Source organism: Gossypium raimondii, chromosome 8 (genome assembly GCF_025698545.1).
Source record: "Gossypium raimondii isolate GPD5lz chromosome 8, ASM2569854v1, whole genome shotgun sequence".
In the NCBI taxonomy this organism is placed as follows: domain Eukaryota; kingdom Viridiplantae; phylum Streptophyta; class Magnoliopsida; order Malvales; family Malvaceae; genus Gossypium; species Gossypium raimondii.
This window is the reverse complement of record NC_068572.1, coordinates 15,660,880-15,683,444: the sequence shown is the minus strand read 5'-3', so window position 1 is coordinate 15,683,444 and position 22,565 is coordinate 15,660,880. Positions and strand designations below refer to the sequence as shown.

Genomic DNA, 22,565 nt, shown 5'->3' with positions numbered 1-22,565 from the left:
TTGTATAATATTATTCATGTATGTTTACTTTCACTACAGATTGAGTTGAAACCATGAATGACAAATAAGATTTTGTTTAGAGGTTTCATCAACACATATCACAATATATGAATCTGTGTACAAATTTCATCAGTGATATCAGAACCAAAGGTAATGCATCTCATGTAACGACTTGCTAATTCTTAATGGTTATTAATTGGGTTGATTTATTTGTTGGGTTTAACAAGCTTGCATTTCAAGAAAACCATTTGTTTTGGTTTTGTTTATGTTTTACGGATGTCCAAGGGATTTTGAAATATTGTGATACTTAAAGCAGTAAAATTCTATAAAGACAAACAAACAAACAAAAAAAGATGGAAAGAAAATAGAAACAGCTAGAAGGATAAGAGTAACTTCATGTCTCAAGTATTATGCCATGCCTCGTTTATCATTCATGCGTGAGTGGTAAGATTAGTTATTGACATGTATTGCTTTGCTTTTCCGGTAGTGCTTTTGTTTCAGGAGGCAGAACCCCGATTGATATCTGGGCTTACATTATGGGCATAACAACTTTTCTTTTCCAGTTCCAAGGAACTTCCCCATTACCGCATCCCTTCATAAATCACATCTAAAAACAATAACAGCATCAAACCAAAATTGCTACTCAAATTACATGTTTATTGGTACTTGGAACCGGCGAGTAATATGTTTTTAATCTAGTTGTGAAGCTTAAGGATAACATGAATCTTTACCACTTAAAATTTTAATGTTTCTTAACGAATGAAAGTGCAGATCGTAGAATTCCATAAGACAACCCTAAAGGCATATGCATGTGCCCCAAGGAGTAGAATAGGACACATCATAATTTTGCATGCTCTACGCTTTATATATATTTCTAAACCAAAAGACAAAAAAGCGCAGTAAGTTCAATCAAATATTCAGCGGCTCTTGGAGTACAACTCTCCAGTATTCTACAACATGATTCCAATCTAATCCTACAACAAAAACAAGTCAGGTGTACAGTTCCCGAGCGTTTTTTTTACCGTGAAAATTTAGTTTGCTTCAAACGCAAGACATGAACGGGACATGGTCGTATAGGTTTAAACTAAACCACAAATCAAGTAAAAGGTGTTTCTCCTCCCCCTTGGTCCAAAGACGAATAATATTCACACCAATCCCTTCTATTCGAGTTCACAACATTTCACAGGACAAATGAAATTCAACTATTCCCTGGCCTCAGAAAGAATCAATATAAACCATTATGAGCTAGTCCCAATAGACTCAAACAAATGGTTGGCTTCTTGTTAACGTAGATGAAATACTTGTTTCCTGGCTATCTGGTGTCACAGGTGGTACTTCTGCCAATGGTTTATTTACCACAGCTGAATCTGGTACTTCTGTATCACTTGCAGATGTTGCTGGGTTCATTTCTGCAGAAGCAATCAGATCCGGATTGCTCCCTGTTGATGAATTAGGAGCTTCTTCTACTAGAGCAGGTTCACTTGCTTCGGATGCGGGTGCTGCACCTGTTGCTGCCACAGCTGGTGCATCAGGAGTTGCTGCTCCTATTGTCGTACCAGGTGTTGCATCTGGTGCATCAGAAGGAGGTGCTCCTATTGGTGTGCCAGGTACTGCAGCAGATGCACTTGGAGGTCCTCCACCAATGGGTGCATCAGCTGGTCCAGTAGGAGGTGCTTCTAATGCCAATGGTTTGCTTTGTGGCTGTGAAGTCTGAGTCACCGGAGCAGGTTTCTTTTTAACTGTAATTGAAGCTGAGAGTGCTGACATACCAGGAGGAAGGATTTCAATAGGAGGTTTCTTCCCTGCCTCTGACAAGCTTGTAAGTTTGGGCTCCTCAAGAGAAGCCAAAAATGCAGCCGTAGCATCTGTTTTTGCTGATGGGGTGTGCTCCACCTCCTTCTGTAACACTTTGTTCCAAGCCTCAACCAAGTTCTTCAGTGTGGGTCGCCCATGAGCCTGGAACAATTTAGACTGGTCAGAATGCAAGAAATGAGCTTTGGATCAAGAATAAGTTCTCAAGATGAATCAAATCATACATGTGCATGGAGCACAGCCTCCGCAAGCATCCCAGTATCCTGCCAAGCCTTCTCCATAAGAGCATTGTCTCCTAAAACCGCAGCTGAAAATGCCGCTTCACGTCCCAATCCGAGGGAAATCAAGTTATTTACTAAACCCTGCAATCACGTAGACTTTCTTTTGTCAGACGATAATTAAACAAAGCCCACCAAGTACAAAATTGATCATTTTATCATGCCAGAATAATTGGGTAAAGTTATGTATCTGCAATGACAGTAACTCTAGCAATGCAATGACGTTCCTTTCAGTAAAAAATAGTAAAAAAAATTGAACAAAAAAAATAGTACACTCATGACCTCCGAAGCTTAGAGGTAACCGAATTTACATTCCATGACAAAATGTCAAATAACTGCCAGAGAGCTTTCCCATAATAAAATACAAGTGGTGGTTAACAGTTCTATTTTTTTTTCCCTGTAGCATTAGATACAAATTACAGGGGGATGAACAGTATTTTGAATACTTAAAACAGTCAGGTAACAAAAACCTAGTACTAATATAGTACAACTGATTTAATTTCAGATGACAACTTTCTAATTTACTTCAACTAGGTTAATTGCTTTACAACACTTGAAACTTAAATTAGCTACAACTAAATACAAAAATAAGGGTTGGCAAAAAATACATAACATTAAATATATACACGTACAAATTTAGGGAGACATATATTTAAGGTAGTTTGGATATGTAAAACCAAGGCAAGCAATACGATTTCAATATTTAAAGAAGCGCAATAGCAATGAAGCATTTATGTAGCATAGAGTTTTTAAAACCAATTAACAAGTATCACAAAGCTTAAATTTCCATTTCAGGAAAAAGGATATGAAGATTGCAACTCACACTCAGCCGTGTCAATTCGCCATGATTTGCAAGGCGAAGGGCAAGTCCTCTTAACTCGTGACCCTGTAAAGCTCCTTTCACGGAACCTGCAGTAGCTAACCTTTTAAGAGCTTCACGTGCAATGTCGACCTGGGCAGTAGCATCAGCAGCATCAATAAGGTCCAAAAACTCCTTCGCGAATTTTACTGTTCCTTGAACAGCCTCAACCAGATTTTCCTTCTTAGCAGTCAAATTAAGTATATCATTCAAACCAAGACCCGGATTATCCTGTCCAACATCCCTGCTGTTGCTCATTGTCAGAAGACACTGCAGAGCTCTTTTCAAATCATTACTCTTCATGGCTAAATCAAACTCCAACCTGTAAATGCAAGGTAGTAATGTAATTGAAGAAATCACGGACAATAATGCAATCTAAGAATAACAAACGAGCCCTACTACACTCTAATTGGCATATACATGAAAAACGGAAAATATATACTAATGAAGAATGCTTTCTTCAATGGAAAAACAGTCAAAGCACTTCAACCATCAACTTCCCCTACTTTTTTAAGCAAACAGCAGAGTCAATGATGGAGATATTTCAGTCATCTCTCATGATGCTACTTCTGGAGGGCAGAATAGACCTACGAAACAGGAGCTGCTAAATTAAAGGGAAAAGCAAAATGGTAGGATGATACCCATGACAATAATTCCTTGATTGTCAATTAATTTTGCTTTGATTACATTCCACCAAAAATACTCAGCTATATGTTGAGCATCCAACCTAAAACTAATTGGTAAGAGATGGAGGGGCCAACTTTAATATAAGACCACAAGAAACTAATACTTAACAGATGTGGGATAACACCACTTACCACTCCCCCTCATATGTAGCTCCCAAGGCTTACACATGGACAACCTCACCAGGAGTCATCAATCTCACATACGGTTAGGTAGGAGTAAAACATAACAAAACTTGAGCCCTGCTACCATGTTAAGCATCCAACATAAAACTAATTGGATATAGGTGAAGGGGGCCAACTTTAATATGAACCAAAGGAAACCTAATATTTAACAGATGTGGGATGATACCGCTTAGCATGAAACCTAAAACCAAAAATAGATAACAATAGGAGATGCCTAGAAAGTCTAATTATTAAGGTTAGTTAAGACCATAAATCAACTACTTGAAGAAAATTTGGGTTGCAAATATAATAGTGTATTATAGAACTAGGCAGCAACACAATAAACGGCAGGAGCCCAGATCAGGCTGCAGAGGACATCAGTCCTGCTGGTAAGGGCAAAAGCTAGTGCCAGCAGTGCCAACCTGGCATAAAATGGTCAATGACCGATCAATACTGACAAAGGAGAAAAAAGAGGAAGACCAACACAGGAAGAAAAGAACAAGAAAAGAGAAAAATGTGACAGACACATAATCCTTTATAGAGAAATTTTTAGAGCCAACTCAATATTTCAAATTGAGATAAAAATAAGATGCAATTTGTATGACACAACCATAAGTCCTTTACCATTTCTTTTACCAAATTAGAAGTAGAGTGCTAAAACCAGTACGCAAAAACACAGGTACAACAAAAATATGAACACAAGAATAAATATTTTAAAATCTATAATATGAGAATTGAAGTTATGGCAATAAAAAATTTACATATAAATACGTACTTGCTTTAATTTCATTAATATAAAAACTATATACCCAATATGCAACAAAGAAGCATCGAAGAGTATGATAAATATATTTAGAAATTTTCTTCTCAAATTTTCTTAATGTAAAATTATTATTAGGCACACACTATTGGATCTAGATAGTTCAAAATTAGTCTGACCCAAAATTTAAAAGTTCTAACCTGATAATAAACTTTAACATCTTCCTCCACAAAAGGCCATTTGACATGACCCAATATTATTCTTTTACTTGCTAATAAAAATATTTTTTTGCCTCATCAGATGCAGCACCCATGTCAGTGATGCAACTGTGATCTTTCAACTCCCTTAATCCACTCATCTCCAAGGCTCCAACTAAATTTTCTCCTATAATTTGAATCTCAACCACATTGATCAACAGCAAGCCAGAAACAAGGAAAGATTGGATAGTTCTTAATGTTTTCCTCTCTTCACTTATGACTGGTAGCCAGTAGATAGATTTTTTTTCTAACTTTCATCACCCAAGTCTGTCGCATTTCCATGTCGTATCCAGAATAACAAATTAATTTTGGGATTATTAAATTAATTGCTCAGTATTCGGATGAAAGTGGGAGAAATTAAGAGAACATATATCTACATGTGCTAAACCCAATTGGAGATATGTACTATTGTCCTCAAGGGGAGGTTGTCAGTATGCTGGATGCAGTGGCTGTAACTCCAAAAAAGAAATGTTGCTATCAGAAAGGAGATCAAAAGATTAAAAATTTATGCAGAAAATGATGCAGTGAGTCAATATTTGAGATTAAAAACGTATGGCAAGGTCAGATGATTCATTCTCATCCTAAGTAGCTGCATTTGATGGTAAGGAAAGAGATGACGGCCACCAGGACAGTCAAGGTCATGAGCAGGCTGCCTCTGCAAATAGGTACTTATAAACTTAAAAGGATGGAGTTGCTAAACAGGGAATATAAATGCTTTACTTATGATAGGACCATGTATTAGTTTTTTATAATTTTATTTGACATGGTTTTCTAGTGGCATAAAATACCTTATGCATGGGAATGATATTAAATTTTAATTTAACTAGTTTATCAAACAGACAGCACACTACTTTTTCAGGGGGGAAGAATGACCACCGAAAGCAGTGGCTTTTCTACTCTCTTATAATCCTATCTGATTCATGTCTAAGTAGTACCGCATCCTCAGTTCTTGATTAAAATCGGCTCAAAGAAGAAACAACAATAAATTTCCAGCTCATTATCCTGCCATCAAACTGAGGAGTTCAACAATTGTCTACTCTTCCTTTCAAAAGAAAGAAGAGCAATCTATTCTTCCATTTGATCATTTGATGTCTGTATTTTCCCACAATATCAACGTGACAACATACAATAATGAAGAAATACACTCATACATATGATGCATGGACTTGTAAACCCTGCTGTACAAATAACCATGCACAAAAGAGAGGTAACAGAAAGCACGCAAGAATTGAAATGCAATTATGTTTGTATAAGAGATCATTCTAACAGAGAAATTTTTATCGACAGAATTAGAAGTTCATTTCAAAGTTGAAATTGTAAAACACCAGCCATAACCACCATAGATATAAAGGAAATCATAAACAAAACAGACAATGGAAACCTCTTAGATATGCCAGGTAAATGAAGTGCTTCAGTGGCATAGCCCATGCCAAGCATAAATTGTGCTAAATCATCATGATGTTCTCTGCCAAGCCGACTTGCCCTGAAGATGAAAATAAGATTAGATTGTACAAAAATGTAGTCTCATTAGAAATAGAAGAGAATTTTTTTTATACCATTTCACTGCACTAACAGCATCTCCATAAGCAGCAAGACACCGACACCGAATGCCAGGATGACTCAGAGATAAGGCATGTGCAGTCATGTACCTACAAACAGTAATATATTTGTAACAGAGATCTATATTTGATAATTTAAATTCCATTTCAGCATGAATGCAGCTGAGCTTTACACAAATATAGGACATGACGTAAAAAGAACTGGGTATTTCTAATCAACGAACCACGGCCAAAAAGCATGTCCTTATATGGACAATTTATATATCATGCAACCACAAATTAGAGGCTTCCAAGGTATATGCATCATGAGGAAGTAATGGAAAGAGGTGAATGCTGCTACCATAAAAACCTAAAGGATCAAGGATATATAGCAATTGATAATAGTTTTCAAGCAACAAAAGAAAACTAATAGAAGAATTATGCTTAGGGACGCACTAGCGTCAAGCAAACATGCCTATTAATTGAAATGTCCAGTAATATAAAAGATCAAGGATATATATACACAATGAATAATAGTATTAAAGCAACACAAGCAAATTCGAGGAAGAATCATACATAATGAAACACTACCATCAAGCAAACATGCCTCTTAATTGAAAAGTCCAGTAATAACCATAAATGCACCAGTAAAATGCAAAATTTCCAAATTCTAAAAGCAAGTAATCAACTAAATTAGAACAAGAACAAATTTCGGAATGCTAAGTACAGGGATGAAATTATTAGGCAAGCCATTGAATTTCTCACAGCAGGCCGAGGTACCTATCAATTAGCCAAAGGACTCCATCTCTTACACCAATCACAATTAGTGGTCCTACAGGCCGTTTTTGCTCAGTTGGAAAACGAGTAACTGCTACTGAAACTCCTCCACCACCAACAGCTATCTCATTAACCTTTCTTTCTTCCATCTCTTTTAGCATTGTTGTATCATCCCCATCAACTTTATATTGTTTCGGCAATGACAAGAAAGGTGGAACAGAAGGAGCATGCTGGAAAGAAGCTAACCGAACCACCTGACAGCAAACCATATGATTAAAAGAGGGAAAAAAAAAACCCTTAATCAGATTAGATGCAGCACAAAGGTATTAAGCCATAACATACTGAATTATCCAGTTAAATTCTTTTACACGAGATGACTAATTGTAGCAGAAGTAAGTATATTGTGTGCAAGCAACTAGAATGCAATATCTTTATGTCGTTCCTTGACTAGTTGTACAATAACTTGAACACAACATAATAACAATAAGAACAAGAATGAGCATAAGCATAAGCATAAGCCAGTACCCAATGATTTAAAAACCAGACTGGCCTGTTTAACCAGAAACCAGTAGGTAAGACAGTCCAACTAGAATAGTAAAACCGGCAAGAACTGGAAAGAACCGGTAATTAATTGCAAACCAGGAACCTGAAACCAGAAAATTTTTAGAAAACAGTATTTGTGATATTTTCACTTTCTCAGTGCTTTTACTTCCGGTCTGTGCAGCTAAGCCATTTTCAGGCCGAATTACTTGTAGAACTAAAAGTCCTGACCGACAGTTGTTCCATCATAGTGGTAGAGAACAAAAGCTTGTCTTTACAAGGAGATAAAAGGACATTGTGAAGAGTTGCTTCACGCTTCACTTACAGAGATGGGCTCAATAAAGTCGAAGGATGGTTATGATTGAAAGGGGGGAAGAATGGAGATCAATGATTGTGGTTACAATAGATGAAATAGAACCAACGGTCAATGGATAGGAGAGTAGCTACAAAAATGAGGTAAAATTCTCAGAAAATGATAGTTTAGAAACTAAGGAATTCTCATTTATCTCATTATAGGGCCTAGGAGACATGCCTGTAAATAAGGACCTAGAAAGAAAGATCATTAGGGCCTTTGACCTTCAAAAATATAGGGTTGCATAATGCATGCTGCAAGAGCAGGCTGTGCCCCAACTCCCATCTCATACCTTACATATTTGAGCAATTATTGAACAGGACAGTTCAGAAGGTCAAACCAAAAACCAGAAGAGTGACCAGTTTAACTTCCAGTTCGGTTTTTTAAACACTGTCAACAGCCAATTATATCAGCTATCTAAATATTGAATAGAACATTTAGCAATCTTCAAGTAATTCCAAGATTGGTCTTTTCTATCAAGGAAAAATGCTACTCCAATATTTGGATTTCTCAAAGTCAACTATAATTTTTTTTTCTTGTTTTTGGGGTGATGACAAGGATGGAGGCGGGGGATATTTAGACAATATTCAATCAAATTTTATCCTATCTTACTCAAAACTCGATTGTGAGTGTCAGATACGAGCATGTGTTTGACATGGTATGTTTTATTTTTGAAAATACTTCCATGTGTTTGGAGAGCCATTGGAGGATCATATCCCCAATACCCAAGTCCTAATTTGTCTCAATATGGGTACTTCAAGAAAATGAAGAGTTGAAGCAACATAGATTCAATCTGTAGTTAACTTGTGCAAAGAGATTCCAAAGGAAACATATGACTACCAATCATTAATTATGCAAGTAGAAAAGAAACTTTAAACCACATGAATATAGAACTTCAGAGATAAAATAAGGCACAAAAATGAACTGTACTGTTACAGCTTGCACAACTATACATGAAGTATCTTGATTCACTTACATCATGTCCCGTAAGATGTATCCACAATTTTAGAAAAAATTCAACATTTATCTTTCTTGAACTTATCACTTTTCTAAAAATAGGCTTTCTTATCATGCAAATGGGTAGTTTCAGAAAAATAAATTCAACTAAGATGTATTCATTTAATTACTAAGAATTCTGACCTGTAACATAGGCGGTCTCAATGTTATTCTTTCTTGTGTAGCAGTTTGGGGACCCTCCACAGAGATTAGAGCCAACTCTCCATGCTCAGCAACTGCTCTTGTCTGTGCCTCTTTTAATTTCATCTCTTCTTTCATCTTTCTGGTTTCTATGTCAATGGGTGCAATACCAGCATCAACAAAAACACATCTGAAAAATTCAGCACAAAGGGCACAAATTGCACAATTACTACTTGCTTGTCAACACCCTTCGCATTCCATAAACATTTATATACATATGAAAGAGGAATAGGGGCAATAACCAGCAAAACAGGCCCCATGTGAACAGCTTTCAACGGCTTAAAGGATTTAAAGCTTTAAGTTGTTCTTGATTCCATTATATTGCTCATAGAAAGAAATGAGAGAAATGTTGACATACGTGACAGTTTAGCTTTTAGCATTAAATAGGATCACCCCATGATAACCATCAATCAAGAAATCAATTCCAACTTCTATTCTATTGAGAAATATTACACATAAAAAGAGAAGATTTGTGAGTACAAAATTATCCCAGGCGACCTCTAAATGAAATCATGCCATGAAAATTTCAAAATGAATTAAGTAGCATCATGAAGTGACAACAGTTACAAATCCATTCTCAACACGTCAACCAATTCAATCTGAATAAATTACAACTAATGGTACAATCTTATCAAAATTAAAGGACAAAAATACTATCTTAGCATATTCAATGTATATTAGAAATAACAAGGACAGTTATACAGCACAACTAGAATGACGTATTTGAAGGATATTTTAGGTTGTTAAGGCATACTTCAAAGCAAGTTAAATGCAGTAGATTGACATAAAACATTGGTCTAGGACAATTTATGGAGGAATTTAAGGGATTACAGCTGATATGAATTGAGACTGAGACTTAGAAGCAAATAAAGGTTTGATTCTATTGAGGTTTACCTCAGAAGAGAGCCACATCAGAAAGGAAAGTAGCAGGGATTGGTGAGCGGCAGAAAAACCAGGATAAAACTTGTGACACCATTCTTGTGTCATGAACAATAACATGAGATTACAGTAGTAAATAAAGAGAAAATTGTGGAACAAAGAGGTGCAGAAGACAGGTTTCAGGCATCAGCCCAATTAACTAAAATATTCATAAATATGCTAGTTAATACTTATAGAAATATGAATACAGCACTGATATTTATATTAGACTATCATCCGACCAACTGGAACTAGGTTCCTATTTGAAACTGACTAATAAACAAATAAAATACAATTAAAACACCAAGAAAGCGAACTTATCCTCCCTCAATCCAACATAGTTAACTCTCAGGGCCTAGGGGTTTACATTACAGTACTGCACAGGCTACAAATCATAATATGAAATTCTGCATAAAAATCTTTAAATGCATAACAAAAGAAGTGAAGAATTAGGATCTTTCACTGCCTGCACCAAACATAAGAAGTCCATATTGTATAATTTATGTCCATTTTGCCAAAGCAATGCAAATATCAACTTAGATAAGCAGCTCTGAACAAACTTAATTGTCCTTTTAATCACATTCATTTCAAAGCAGGTTGCTATTTGAGTTGATAATATTCTCATAAATTCCAAAAGATATGCTGATAATCAAGAGAGTGAAGAAAACCAAGAAATTCAATCTAATGTAAACAAAATATCTGCACAAGTTACTAGATCATACTCAATTGTAGTTGGTGTAGCTACAAACAACTGTCTCCGTTGCCAAACAGCTCCAGTGGCATAGGCTATTGCAACATCTCCAAGGTATCTATACTGAGGCCGCAATGAAGAGATGACAATATAATGCTGATATGCAAAGGCACAATACTCAACAGTTTGATCCCATGCAGTCCACTCTGGCTGAGGTAGAAGACCACCAACAGGTTGAAAAGTTTCCCAACTGCACATTTTAACTTCAACAAATTACTACATATTATCTGTCATTTGATGGTAAAAGAAAAATACATACAAAATGCAGTGGATATTAGACAACACCAAATTTGCAAAGCGCTTATCTCAGGTCTAAGCAAATAAAAACTTTACACAAATTGTAAAGACTTATGACAATTTATATACACATATGTAATACAGACAAAAAGGCTGGTCCAGGAGTTCAATTTAAGAAAGAGATCAAGGTTTCTGGCTCAGGATCATAAATTGTATGAAAATTAACCAAAACAAATCTAAATAAATCCCAGCCATACATAAAGGCATTATTCGATGGATTATGACCCTACCACCCGGGTCTGAAGATATGCTTGAAAAGGACAGTGTGCAAATTAAAAAGTCTTTATATGGCCTTAAACAATCTCCTAGAGCTTGGTTTGAACGTTTTGGGCAAACTATAAGGATTTACCCCATTCTCAGTCAAGCAGATCACATCATGTTCTATAAACACGCAAGGGAAAACAAGGTTGCCATTCTGATTGTTTATGAGGACGTAATTTTGCAAGGTGATGACAATGCAAAGCTGGAAATTTTAAAGAAAAAAGTTGCAACCAAATTTGAAATAAAAAACTTGAGCATGGTGAAGTATATTTCCTTGGGATGGAGTTCGCAAGATATAAGGTGTATTTGTTAATCAACACATGTATCCAATTAACTTACTTGGTGAAACAGTGCAAGGCAGTCAAGACACCTTTTGAACCCAACATAAAATTACAGCTAGACAAGAAAGAATGTATGGTAAACAAGGAAAATTATCAAAGGCTTGCTGGCAGACTGATATGCTTATCTCACACACACCCAGACATAGCGCTTGCAGTGAGCTTGGTAAGTCAGTTCATGCACTCACTAGGAAGAGAACAATTTGATGATGCACATCAAATCCTAAGATATCTGAAAAGGACTCTTGGAAAGGGATTGTTATCTAAAAGGCGCGGATATCTACAAATTGAGGCTTATACAGATGTTGAATGGGTTGGAAGTACAACTGATAGGAGGTCAACTTTGGGCTACTGCACCCTTGTTGGCAGAAATCCAGTTCCTTGGCATCGCAAGAAACAAGGTATAGTAGCCAGGAGCAGTGCAGAAGCTGAAGTAAAATCCCTTGCTCAAGGGATTTGTGAGGTAATGTGGCTAAAATGACAATTAGAATATTTGAAGTTGTCAGATTCTTCAGCCATGAAGATTTATTGTGAAAACAAAGCAGCCATCTCTATCGCACACAATACAGTTTTAATGACAGAACAAAACATGTAGAATAGAACAGGTATTTTATAAAGGGAAACCTAAAAAGACAGATTCACATGCCATACATTCCTACCACCAATCAAGTTGTTGATATACTTGCAAAGGCACCTCACAACAAGCAGTTTAATGGCCTATTAGCAAGCTGCCTATGGAAGATATCTTCCATCCAGCTTGAGGGGTGTGCTGAAAAAAGATCCCTTGAATGTAAAACCGATTTTATTATTGATTATATAAATACTTTGTTTCGTTCATTATCCAGGTTGTAACCTATAAACATGCACCATTTTCACTCACCAGAAATGTATGAAAGAGTTTTCTCTTCTTAGCTTTCTGTTTTCTCCTTTCAGCTTTTCTTACAGTTTAAAGCATACTGATGAACCATAGTAGTAGACTAATTAAGCCAATGCCCCTCATACCAAAAGCTTATCAAATGACATGCCTCTATCCCCTATAATGAACCAGTGTATTCCAATTTCCTATTGAATATGGACTCAATACATGATTATCATTTCAACTTTCCACCTTATGCGAACCTTCTACTAATAGGTGTTTTTTCAAGTCAATTTTGGTAATTCTTTATCTTGGATTGCATGTCATCAACAGATATTAGATTAACAATGCTGAACAAAAGCATGTCACAATCATTTACAAATTCAAGAGATTTCAACAAACAAATGTGAGCATTGTGGACATGTTCGAAAAGCCCAAATAGTAGTACAGTTATACCCAACAAAAAGAATAGGGGCAAAGCCAGGAATTTGGTATTGGGGGCCAAAATAAAATTTTAAAATTTTGGGGGACCAAAGGTAAAAAATTATGCTGAAAAGTGGCTTATATTAAATGATTGACAAATGAAAGGGACTAGAATTGACAATATCCCATTTAACCCGAAAAAGATAAAGACATATGCATGGTAATAAATATTTTCACCTGAAAAGCTGAAAGTTTTGAGGCATTGCCTCAGCAGGAGACCGTTGAGAAGAGAATCCATCATCAAAAGTAGCAAAAGAACCACTACTTCCAAATCCAGACAACGGCATAGACTGAATTGTTGATATAGCTGTCGCAGCACCAGGACTAATCCTACGAGGCGTTCGATAGGCAACACCAAGTAGTGCTCCTCCATGCAGGCCAACAACCTAAGTAGAGAAATTTTCAAGTTATGATAGGAATCTAGCTATGTTTAATGCTGCAATTGTGGAAGTAGAGCAATGGGAAATAAAGTATCAATTCTACCAACAAGACGATCAAAATTCTGACAATAGTTGAAAAAGAGCCTGAAATATCATAGATCATTTATTTTCGTAAAGATTTGCTATAAACAAAAACATGCCTAACATGGTTTATAATATTTTTCTACCTAAAAGGAAATAAAACAATTTGTTAGACAACACAAATTGTGGAAAAGATTGTTACATACAACTTGGCACTAAGAAACCATCTTTCTTCATAATCAAAGAACAAATGCATGAAGAATAAGCCTAATGATAAAACAATAAACACTGCACAAGAATATCAAGATACCGGTTCACTTCGGCTACCAATGGACCTCATTAATATGTTTGAAGTTCCATCATCCAGCAAAATACGAACTTGAACATTAGCAGAAGCAGCAGTAGCAGCTGCTGCTGCCTGAGCTGCAGCTGCAGCGGCTTCTTTAGCTTTTCTTGATGAACTGCCCTTGGGGAGAATGGGCATTCTAGGAGGCAATGCAGACTCTAGTATAGCAAATCTGTCAGAACATGTATCCCAAGCCAGAAGCCGTGCACTTCCTGAATCAACAATGGACCAATCGCTGACTTTGTAGATTGAGAAATAAGGAATATCGGGCCACACAATTGCAAGATATCTGCACATAAGTTTACAGTAAGAATTGATGCCAGGTTAGCTACATTCCAAGTGATGTTTCTCCATCCAAACATATAACATGTGTGCATGCATGTAGCAAAGTAGGATGCATTTATAGCTGACTGGTGCAAAGCATATCAGCATAGATGTTCCTCTTATCTCCTAGATTTGGAGGAGAAAACGAGGAACTAAGAGTCCAAATTGATCATCAACCATGTAAACAAACCGAAGCAAAAGCATATTTTTTTTACCAATAGCAGAAGTCAAAGATTACTTACTTTCCGGAACTGCTTATGGAAAGAACTGAATATGAATCATGCGGAACAGGTGTACTAATGTGCTTTTTAATCTGCTTCACGTGCAATGATTCAAGTGAATCTCCCTTCAACTTTCCTGTTTCAGATAAGGAGCCATTATTTCCAAGTGAAGGATTTGTCGTATTAGACAACTGAAAGTTTAACAGCTTCAATTCCCTTTCAACAATGTAAACAGCAGAATGTTCTCGACTTCCAGGTGGTGTTGGCAGAGGAACTACAGGAGGAAGTGATCTAGCATCAAATTCACTGACAATAATACCAACATTGGTCCCAGTAGCAACAAGATGAGGCTGTAAAGGATGTGCAACCATGCAATAAACCTGTGGTAGAAAATTGTAAGAGTCAAGATAAACATTGCTGATGAAAGAGATCAGGTGGTAGGAAGAAAGGAAAGAAACATCGAGCAGAGTTAAAAACAACAATAGTATAAAGGCCAAATTCATTAAAGGGAAAAGAAAAAATCAAATTCATGGTAAATATTTATATTCTTTATTAAACAAAAAATAGTTAAATATTTTCATATTTTTAGTCCATTAATTTCTAAATTTTGGGTGTTATCCAAGGAATTTATTTAAACTATCCAACCAAAGCAAAATCTAGCAAGCAGAGGTTCAGCTAATGATGTCTCAACCCATTCTAATACATCCTCAGTTGAGTTTCTTATACAAGGAATTAGAATTACTCAAAAGAGCTTGGCCATTTTATCATCAATGTAAATCTTTTTCTTCACTCATTCCATTAGTCTTCTGCAATATTAACACTGAATATAACATCAAGAGCATGAAACTTATCAAGGTTCCAAGAAAAAAAACCAGCTACTAATTTTTTTTTTTTTTTTTAAAAAGCAACTTATTAAGGTTCTAGGATCACAACTGCAGAAACAGCTAAATACCCTAAGTTTCTTGTTTGGCGCAACAACTTGAGGAGGCACAAGTGAAGACAGGTCACATAATGGTCTTGTAAGTGCTGAGTAAGTCGGATGTTCAATAGCCCTGCAAAAGGAAATGGTAACTATGATATCCTTGCAATAATAAACAAACAAAACAGCCTTAAATTATCCTTATTCAATGCATATAGCCTTCTACTTATATACTTCAACAAGAGCAATATTATAAAGAAAAGAACTACAAACATTTTTTTTAAAATGAAATGCATTCACTGAGAGCAATAGAGAAAACCAAATTATTAGCATACCATATATAGGAATCTTTGACGCAAGTCAAAATATCAAGGTTAGGTGCTCGAGGATGACACCAAGATGCCACACTATGACATGCAAGCCTAGGAACAGGCTTAATTCGCCTTAACTCCTGCAGCAAAGAACTTAACAAGATCAAAAGAGAATAGATGCCAACTCTTGAATGCAAAATTTCAGTCACATCGCACTATTTACAACTCTTAACACTTCACAAGCAGCAGCACAAAACCTTAAAGGACATCGTGTCCCATATAGCCAATGTCTTGTCTGCACCAATTGTAATGAGCTGTGGAGCACCCCCAATAACTCTAGAAAGCTCAACAGCAACAACACCACCATCATGTGCCTGTTTGATATCATAAAGATGAAAACTTTCCCAAAGGTGCATCCAGAAAACATGCATACTAAATAGCTCTAAAAGGTTAAGTGGATACATAGAAATGAGAAATATAATATATCAATAATTTTTTAGAAAAAGAAAGAACCCCATAAACCACAGTACCACAGTTATGAAACATTCCAATATTTCACAAGGGAAAAGAAATATATCCAGTAATCCAATCCCAAAACCAACTTATTATTCTATTATTAGATGGAAAGTGAGGTTGCCTAGTAAAAATATAGCACTCCAGCATTCTAGCTTATCTTTAATATATTCTTTTGATTCTAGACTTTGAAACTAATCAATAAACCATTTACTGGGTTGATTATTAGCTCCTATAAGTTGGTGAGAAATTCTCCAGAATTAAAGAAATAAGCACCTTCAAGCTTAGCTTGGGTACAAGTTCTCGTGAATCTTGACCATGGTCTGCACTCCAAAGTATAAGTAAACCATCACTGGCACCTGAAACAAGAAGTGCCTGCAAACAAAATTGAAAACAATGAAAAAGTTTCATGACAATCAGAAATCATAAGAGGCCAAACTTCAAGATCCAAGCATTAAAAAGTATTATTGCAGAAAGAAGGAACCCAGCAATGGAGGTTAGAACTTTAACATGGAAAGCCCAAACAACAACTATATGTTCTCCTTAAATACATTCAAGTTACATGAAACTGGTGGCAAAACAATATAGAAACAATCTATCTAAATATCCTTAAAAGAAACTTGAAAATTTATAAACCAACACTCTAATAAGATATAGACACAAAATTATGGGCGGTAAAATGTAACTACCCTCTCTTTCATAGTTAAGTTGGGAGAGAACTATTAGGGACATGGGACTTTGTTTTGGGAGGTGAGGTAACACTATCACCAAGATCTCATCTAAAATACAACTATTATCTAAATTGATTAAATCAACAGTTGCATTATTGTATGTGAAGCCATTATATGTCATGACCAAGCACTCTCATACTAAATTTGCCTTTTCCAAAAGGACAAACCTCTGTAATGCTGTGAAAGATGGAATATAGCAGATGGAAGATGAACTTATGTACGCAAAAGAAATCTTAAAAGTTAGTTGTTTGTGATTGGCAACATATGCAGGTAAAACTAACAGAATACAGTGGTTCTTATATACACCATAAAGCAATTTGACAGGCCACAATGTGGATCTCAATTGAAAATTCATAAAATTGAAGGGTAGAAATTCCATTAACCTTATGACCAGAAATGTAGACATCATAGACTTATAATCAAATCACATGCATTGTTCATGCTTGGGCAAAATTGTTGCTCTTTAAGAATGAGGGAGGCCAAAAGATATATATTGTCGCATAGATTTTTTTTCTTTGAAAACAATGACCTACCTCACCAGAAGAAGCCATGAAAGTCATCAAGCAAGAAATTGATCCTTTATGACCCCCTGTGTATCTTCTTACAAGCTGCCAAAAAAAAATGAAATCCAAAAAAGTAATGATGATTTCATAATAAAATCTACTAGAAAATAAACAAAGAAGGGATAAGCAATTGATTATGTAGAGAATGTGAGAAAAAAAGCAACCATCAAACCTTCCATGTCATCATTGATAGAACCCTGATAACACCATCTGATCCACCAAAAGCAACAAGAGGACTGTCACCAGCAGATGATCTAGAAAGGAACTCCATACTGTCAGGAAAAGAAAGGATATCAGTTAGTCAATGTATAATGTATACTTCGGGAATGAGTAGAAGGATGGTAGAAGATAATTAACATTAACAAGAGCATGTATAGTAGGCAATCCATGCCTAAATAAAGAGGACAGGATTATAGGTACTACAAAAGCTACTTAAAAAGGCTTAATAATTTGATGCAATAAGTATGGGTAACGGAAAAAGATATGAAACAAAGCAGAGTTCAAAATCAACAAACAGAGACAATAATAACAGAGACAGCATTCGACTTGTCCAAGGGCTGGGCCACCTGCCAAATATTTGGGAGAGTTTTGACAAAAGTATTAGGCTAGAAAAATAAGCCTAGCCAGAAAAATTACACCCTTCAAAAAATTTGGCGAAGCTTGGGCTCTAACATCCAAGGCCTGAGTCCAGACCCTCCTATTTTCATTCATATAATATGTTATTTTCTTTTAATTTTATATATTATGTAATTTACATCATATGAAAAATAAAAATATAATACTATAATCTAAAATACATTTATCAAGTCGTTTATGTTTAAAATTTTAATAAAAAGAATAAATAATTACTAAATATTAAATAAAAAATAATATAGATGGGAATAAACAGATTTGGATTAGCCATTTACAAATATGAAAGAGCTTGTATCACAACTTGTTTGTGTTGCCTCTGAAATAACAACAGCTAGCTATTAAATATATGGCTTCTAAATTGAAAGAAACCATAGCAGGGGTTCAAGAGGTAAGTTCCAATCATTTTCAACTTAATTCATGATTTGATTCAATTAACATGGAATTAAATGCTTTAGTAGACATGCAAATGCATGCAAAAATGAGGAACAAACAAGAAGATAAATTAAATGACATAGCTTATATCAGTACAATTAAAAGGTTACAAATTGATATGATCTATGTAATTTTGGTGCATGCACAGGTAAAACTAATGACTGGTTGATTAGAAAGATGAAGTAGAAGAAAGTTGATGTTTGGTGATAGGAGCTTCAGAAAATTAAGTAATTGAAGGGAAATTTATTTACATATTGAGAGAGTATGTTCTCTAAGGAGGTATCGCATCAGTTGGTGAGATGCTTGTAGAAGCAAGCAAGACGGGACTTGGTCTGAACGAAGTGATACTAAATGAAAGAAATAAATCATGGTCAGTGGGATTCAGTTTCTTTGTCACATATGATTTTTAGCTAGAATGAAAGGTAGCCCCTCCCCCCCGGGTCATCCAACCATCCAACCTTCGAGTATCAAGTTTTTAAACTAGGGAATTCTAATATGACTTAAAAAGATACTAAAGAGGACAAGAATTATTGAATTGCTTAAGACAGAAACTTAGAAGTATTGTGTGATGATGGTTCAACTTTCATGGTTCATTAACTTAAATTTTGTATTTTAATTAAATATGATGAACATAGCATTCAAAGAACAATGATGGGAAGAAAAGCAAGCTTTTCTTTTTCTTTCGATATACATGCACAAATACATATCTATGTACATACACAGTATATATGAATACCAATTTACAATTGTTACACTCTTTGATATTTTTCTACAATTCATAATTGATTAAACCATATTGGATTCAATATTTTACTCATGTAAATCATATACACCCAGTTTCAAACTGGCTCAAGGATATCTAGCTATTGCTTTAAATCACAACAATTTCCAATGATTAAATATACAATTCAAAGTAGAACTTATGATGGAACTATAATAAAGACCATTTTGTTTCAAAAATTGGCATGTCACATGCATAAAGTGCATGATTAGACTATTAGTAAACTAGCCATTTTATAAAAGTAATTATTGAGCTGTGGTACAAATTCATTAGGTTTGTACCAATGGAACTTCAATCATACTCTTACAGGTCATATAAGCAGTACTTGACTGAGTGTGTAAAGCATGAATGTCTAAAATGCACCTAAAATCTATGTAAACAAAGAAAATTCTAAATGCTGTATGTAGAAATCTTAAAAGCTTATGAATTAGATGATAAACGTCAAAGAGGTTGCTCATTAAGTAGATTAGCATTTGTTAAAGATAAAAAATTATTATCATAAATTAGTTATCATCACATACTAGCTCAATATATTCCCCCTAACGCAAGAGCTTTACTACAATGCTCTTTTACAGTAATATTTATTAATTATTATACATATTATGGATGGCTAGGAATATAAGGTATTTTTAGGGTTTAAATATAGGGCTAGGATTAAAACTTTATTTGTAACCCTAGCATAAATAAGCTGTAAAATATTTAGAGCCACAACATCATTATTATTTTCTTTGAATTAATAGAAAGAAACTAAAGGTTTTTCATAACCCTAAATTTTCTAAAGTTCCAACTTCTTTCTTACTCATTTGTTCCGCCCTAAGGTAGTGTTTGGTATGATGGAAAGTAGTCACATTCTAGGGAATTTAATCAGTTGGAAAGTGATTCCAACGTTTGGTGTGTCAAATTTTATTTACTTTCCTTGAAATCTAACTTTCCATTGGGAGTTACTTTCCCATGAACATGGCAATGTGATTCCCATGATAAAAGGTGCGGAAGTTACTTTCCCATGTAGATTTGAAAGTTAAAAATAATCTTAAAACAAAATTAACCCTATTTTATATTGGTTTATGGTATTAGTATACTAAGAAACGTAAAATAAAAAAATAAAAAATAAAAAGCTATTGCCTTCTTCCTTTGTCCTAACTCCTACTACTTGATTTTCTCTATTACTTCAACGAATTCTTCATAAGTATTATATATAAATAATTTTCTAATTTATTCCAAATCAAGTTCCATATATACATTATTTTATATGTGCATTATTATATTTAGAAAATATATGTAGGACAAATTTGCTTTCAATTAACATTATAAATTAAAAATTTTAAAATATAAATTAAAATTTATTATTAAATATTCAATCCAAATATTTGTTAAGAATAAAGTTTATTATAAAATTAAATACATGAATATTATTTTTATTTAACAAGGGTAAATTCTTAAATTATCATTACATTCTTAGGAGAATACTTAGTGAATCAAATGTGATAATGTAATTTTCTTGGGATTTTAATCAATACCTTCCAATGTATGCTAAAGTTGTAAAGTAACTTTCACAACAATTACATTCCAAAGAATAGCATTCCATCGGAATCATAACATGGAAAAGCACCAAATACTACCTAATTTTATTGATTTACTGCTGTTTTCCCATACGAAATCAATTTTGGCATCAAAACCTAATTAGATCCTAGGGCACGCATTAGAAGTTAGAGGAAGAGGAAATCAGGGTCAACTTGCCACATGCAATTTATGCTTAGCTTTTCTCGTCACTAAAATATAGCTAATAAAAGAGACTAAAAGCCAACAGGGTGAAGCACACCTTATATGCCCTTTGCCTTTCTAGGGCACAAAAGACTATCAGTTTACTGATAGCAACACTAGACTAGGCATGAGGCACTTCAATCAAAGAAAGCCACATCAATGAAAGAACCTCGAATACGTGCAACAAAATTATTGCTTTCAATGAATAAACTCTAAAATAAGAAGTGATCAAAAGTCGAAGGCAGTAGCAGCACAAAAAATGGGAAACATGGACAGCAGCAAAATTAAATCAAAATGCTTTGCAAGGTATCCGGGTATATGAATAGATGAAAACATTGACACTTAAAAGGTAGCAGAAAACAAAGAATAAGAAGCTTCAATTCTAGAATTCGGGCTTAGCAAATGAATGTGACATAAAGTAGAGGTAAGTTTATTTCCCTATAATAGTATATATATATATATATATATGTGAAGTAAATAAATATGGCAATGGAGCTGCTGATTCAAATATGAGCTAACCGAGAGAGAACTCACCAGAGAAGAGACTTGTTGTCAAGTTCTTGTTTAGGTACATCACGGCTACGCATGGTAACCAAGTCCAAAAAGATGGCTTTGTTTTCACAACAGATGACAAGAAAATGTCGTCCTTTAGTTGATGGAGCAGGAGAGGCAAAAGTCGAAGTAAGATGATTGACAGCAGTGGGAGCTTCGGCGGCCGCAGAACGATTACGCCAAAGTTGCCAAAACCGCACGTCATCATCGAAAAAGCTCACTTGCTTAACACTATTAACAATCCATCGAAAGAAAAAGGTCCAGATTTCAGATTTTACTGTTAAATTGTATTTGAAGAAAGTTAAACGAAAAAAGAGAGCTCTACTAGTTAATAATCACCTCCCTCCGCGGATGGCCTCTGTAGGTTTCCCTTTGGGCTCTGCAAATTTGTCAAGTCAAATGAAATCAACTCCAAAACAAGTGAGGATGAATATTAGATATAGAAATAGATTACGAACCAGATTCGCCCTCAGCAAGCTTCTCCAATTTGACACCAACAAGACGTCTCTGATCGATCCCACCGGCCTTGAGCTCGTAAATGACCTGGCGATGTTCCCAGTTCCAAACGGAGACGTGGTCGGAGGCATCCGCAGTTACCAACCATGGATGCGTGGGATGCACCGCTAACTTCACAATCTTATCATTGGTGCCTCGAAATGCCCTCAGCCGCAGCATTTCCCCCCGATCTGATCTGATCTGATCTGGTTATAAACAACTATTATACAGTTCACTAGCAAGGGCAACCGAAAAATCTGGAATCACTATTCCAATTTCGAGTTTCATCCAGAATTTCAGATCCACCCACTCTCAGCTGAGTCTGTCCTGGCTGGTTTTCGATTTGCAACTCCCTCCCTCAAGGTATTTCCCTTCTTTGTTTCTTCTACTTTATTTTTCT

The 22,565-nt window shown here is 35.3% G+C and overlaps 1 protein-coding gene across 1 annotated transcript; it reads right to left on the bottom strand.

Annotated features, from left to right (window-relative positions):
• Positions 1–841: 841 nt before the first annotated feature.
• On the bottom strand, positions 842–22,565 carry LOC105790911 (uncharacterized). Its single transcript, XM_012618717.2, has 20 exons — positions 22,129–22,565; positions 22,010–22,049; positions 21,653–21,901; positions 17,684–17,783; positions 17,482–17,556; positions 16,494–16,592; positions 15,962–16,078; positions 15,729–15,844; positions 15,427–15,526; positions 14,496–14,854; positions 13,894–14,218; positions 13,300–13,508; positions 10,859–11,077; positions 9,162–9,348; positions 7,133–7,383; positions 6,371–6,463; positions 6,196–6,297; positions 2,914–3,271; positions 2,037–2,174; positions 842–1,956 (listed from the first exon to the last, which is right to left on the bottom strand). The coding sequence occupies exons 1-20, from the start codon at positions 22,343–22,345 to the stop codon at positions 1,261–1,263; spliced, it is 4,050 nt and encodes a 1,349-aa protein (XP_012474171.1). The 5' UTR covers positions 22,346–22,565; the 3' UTR covers positions 842–1,260.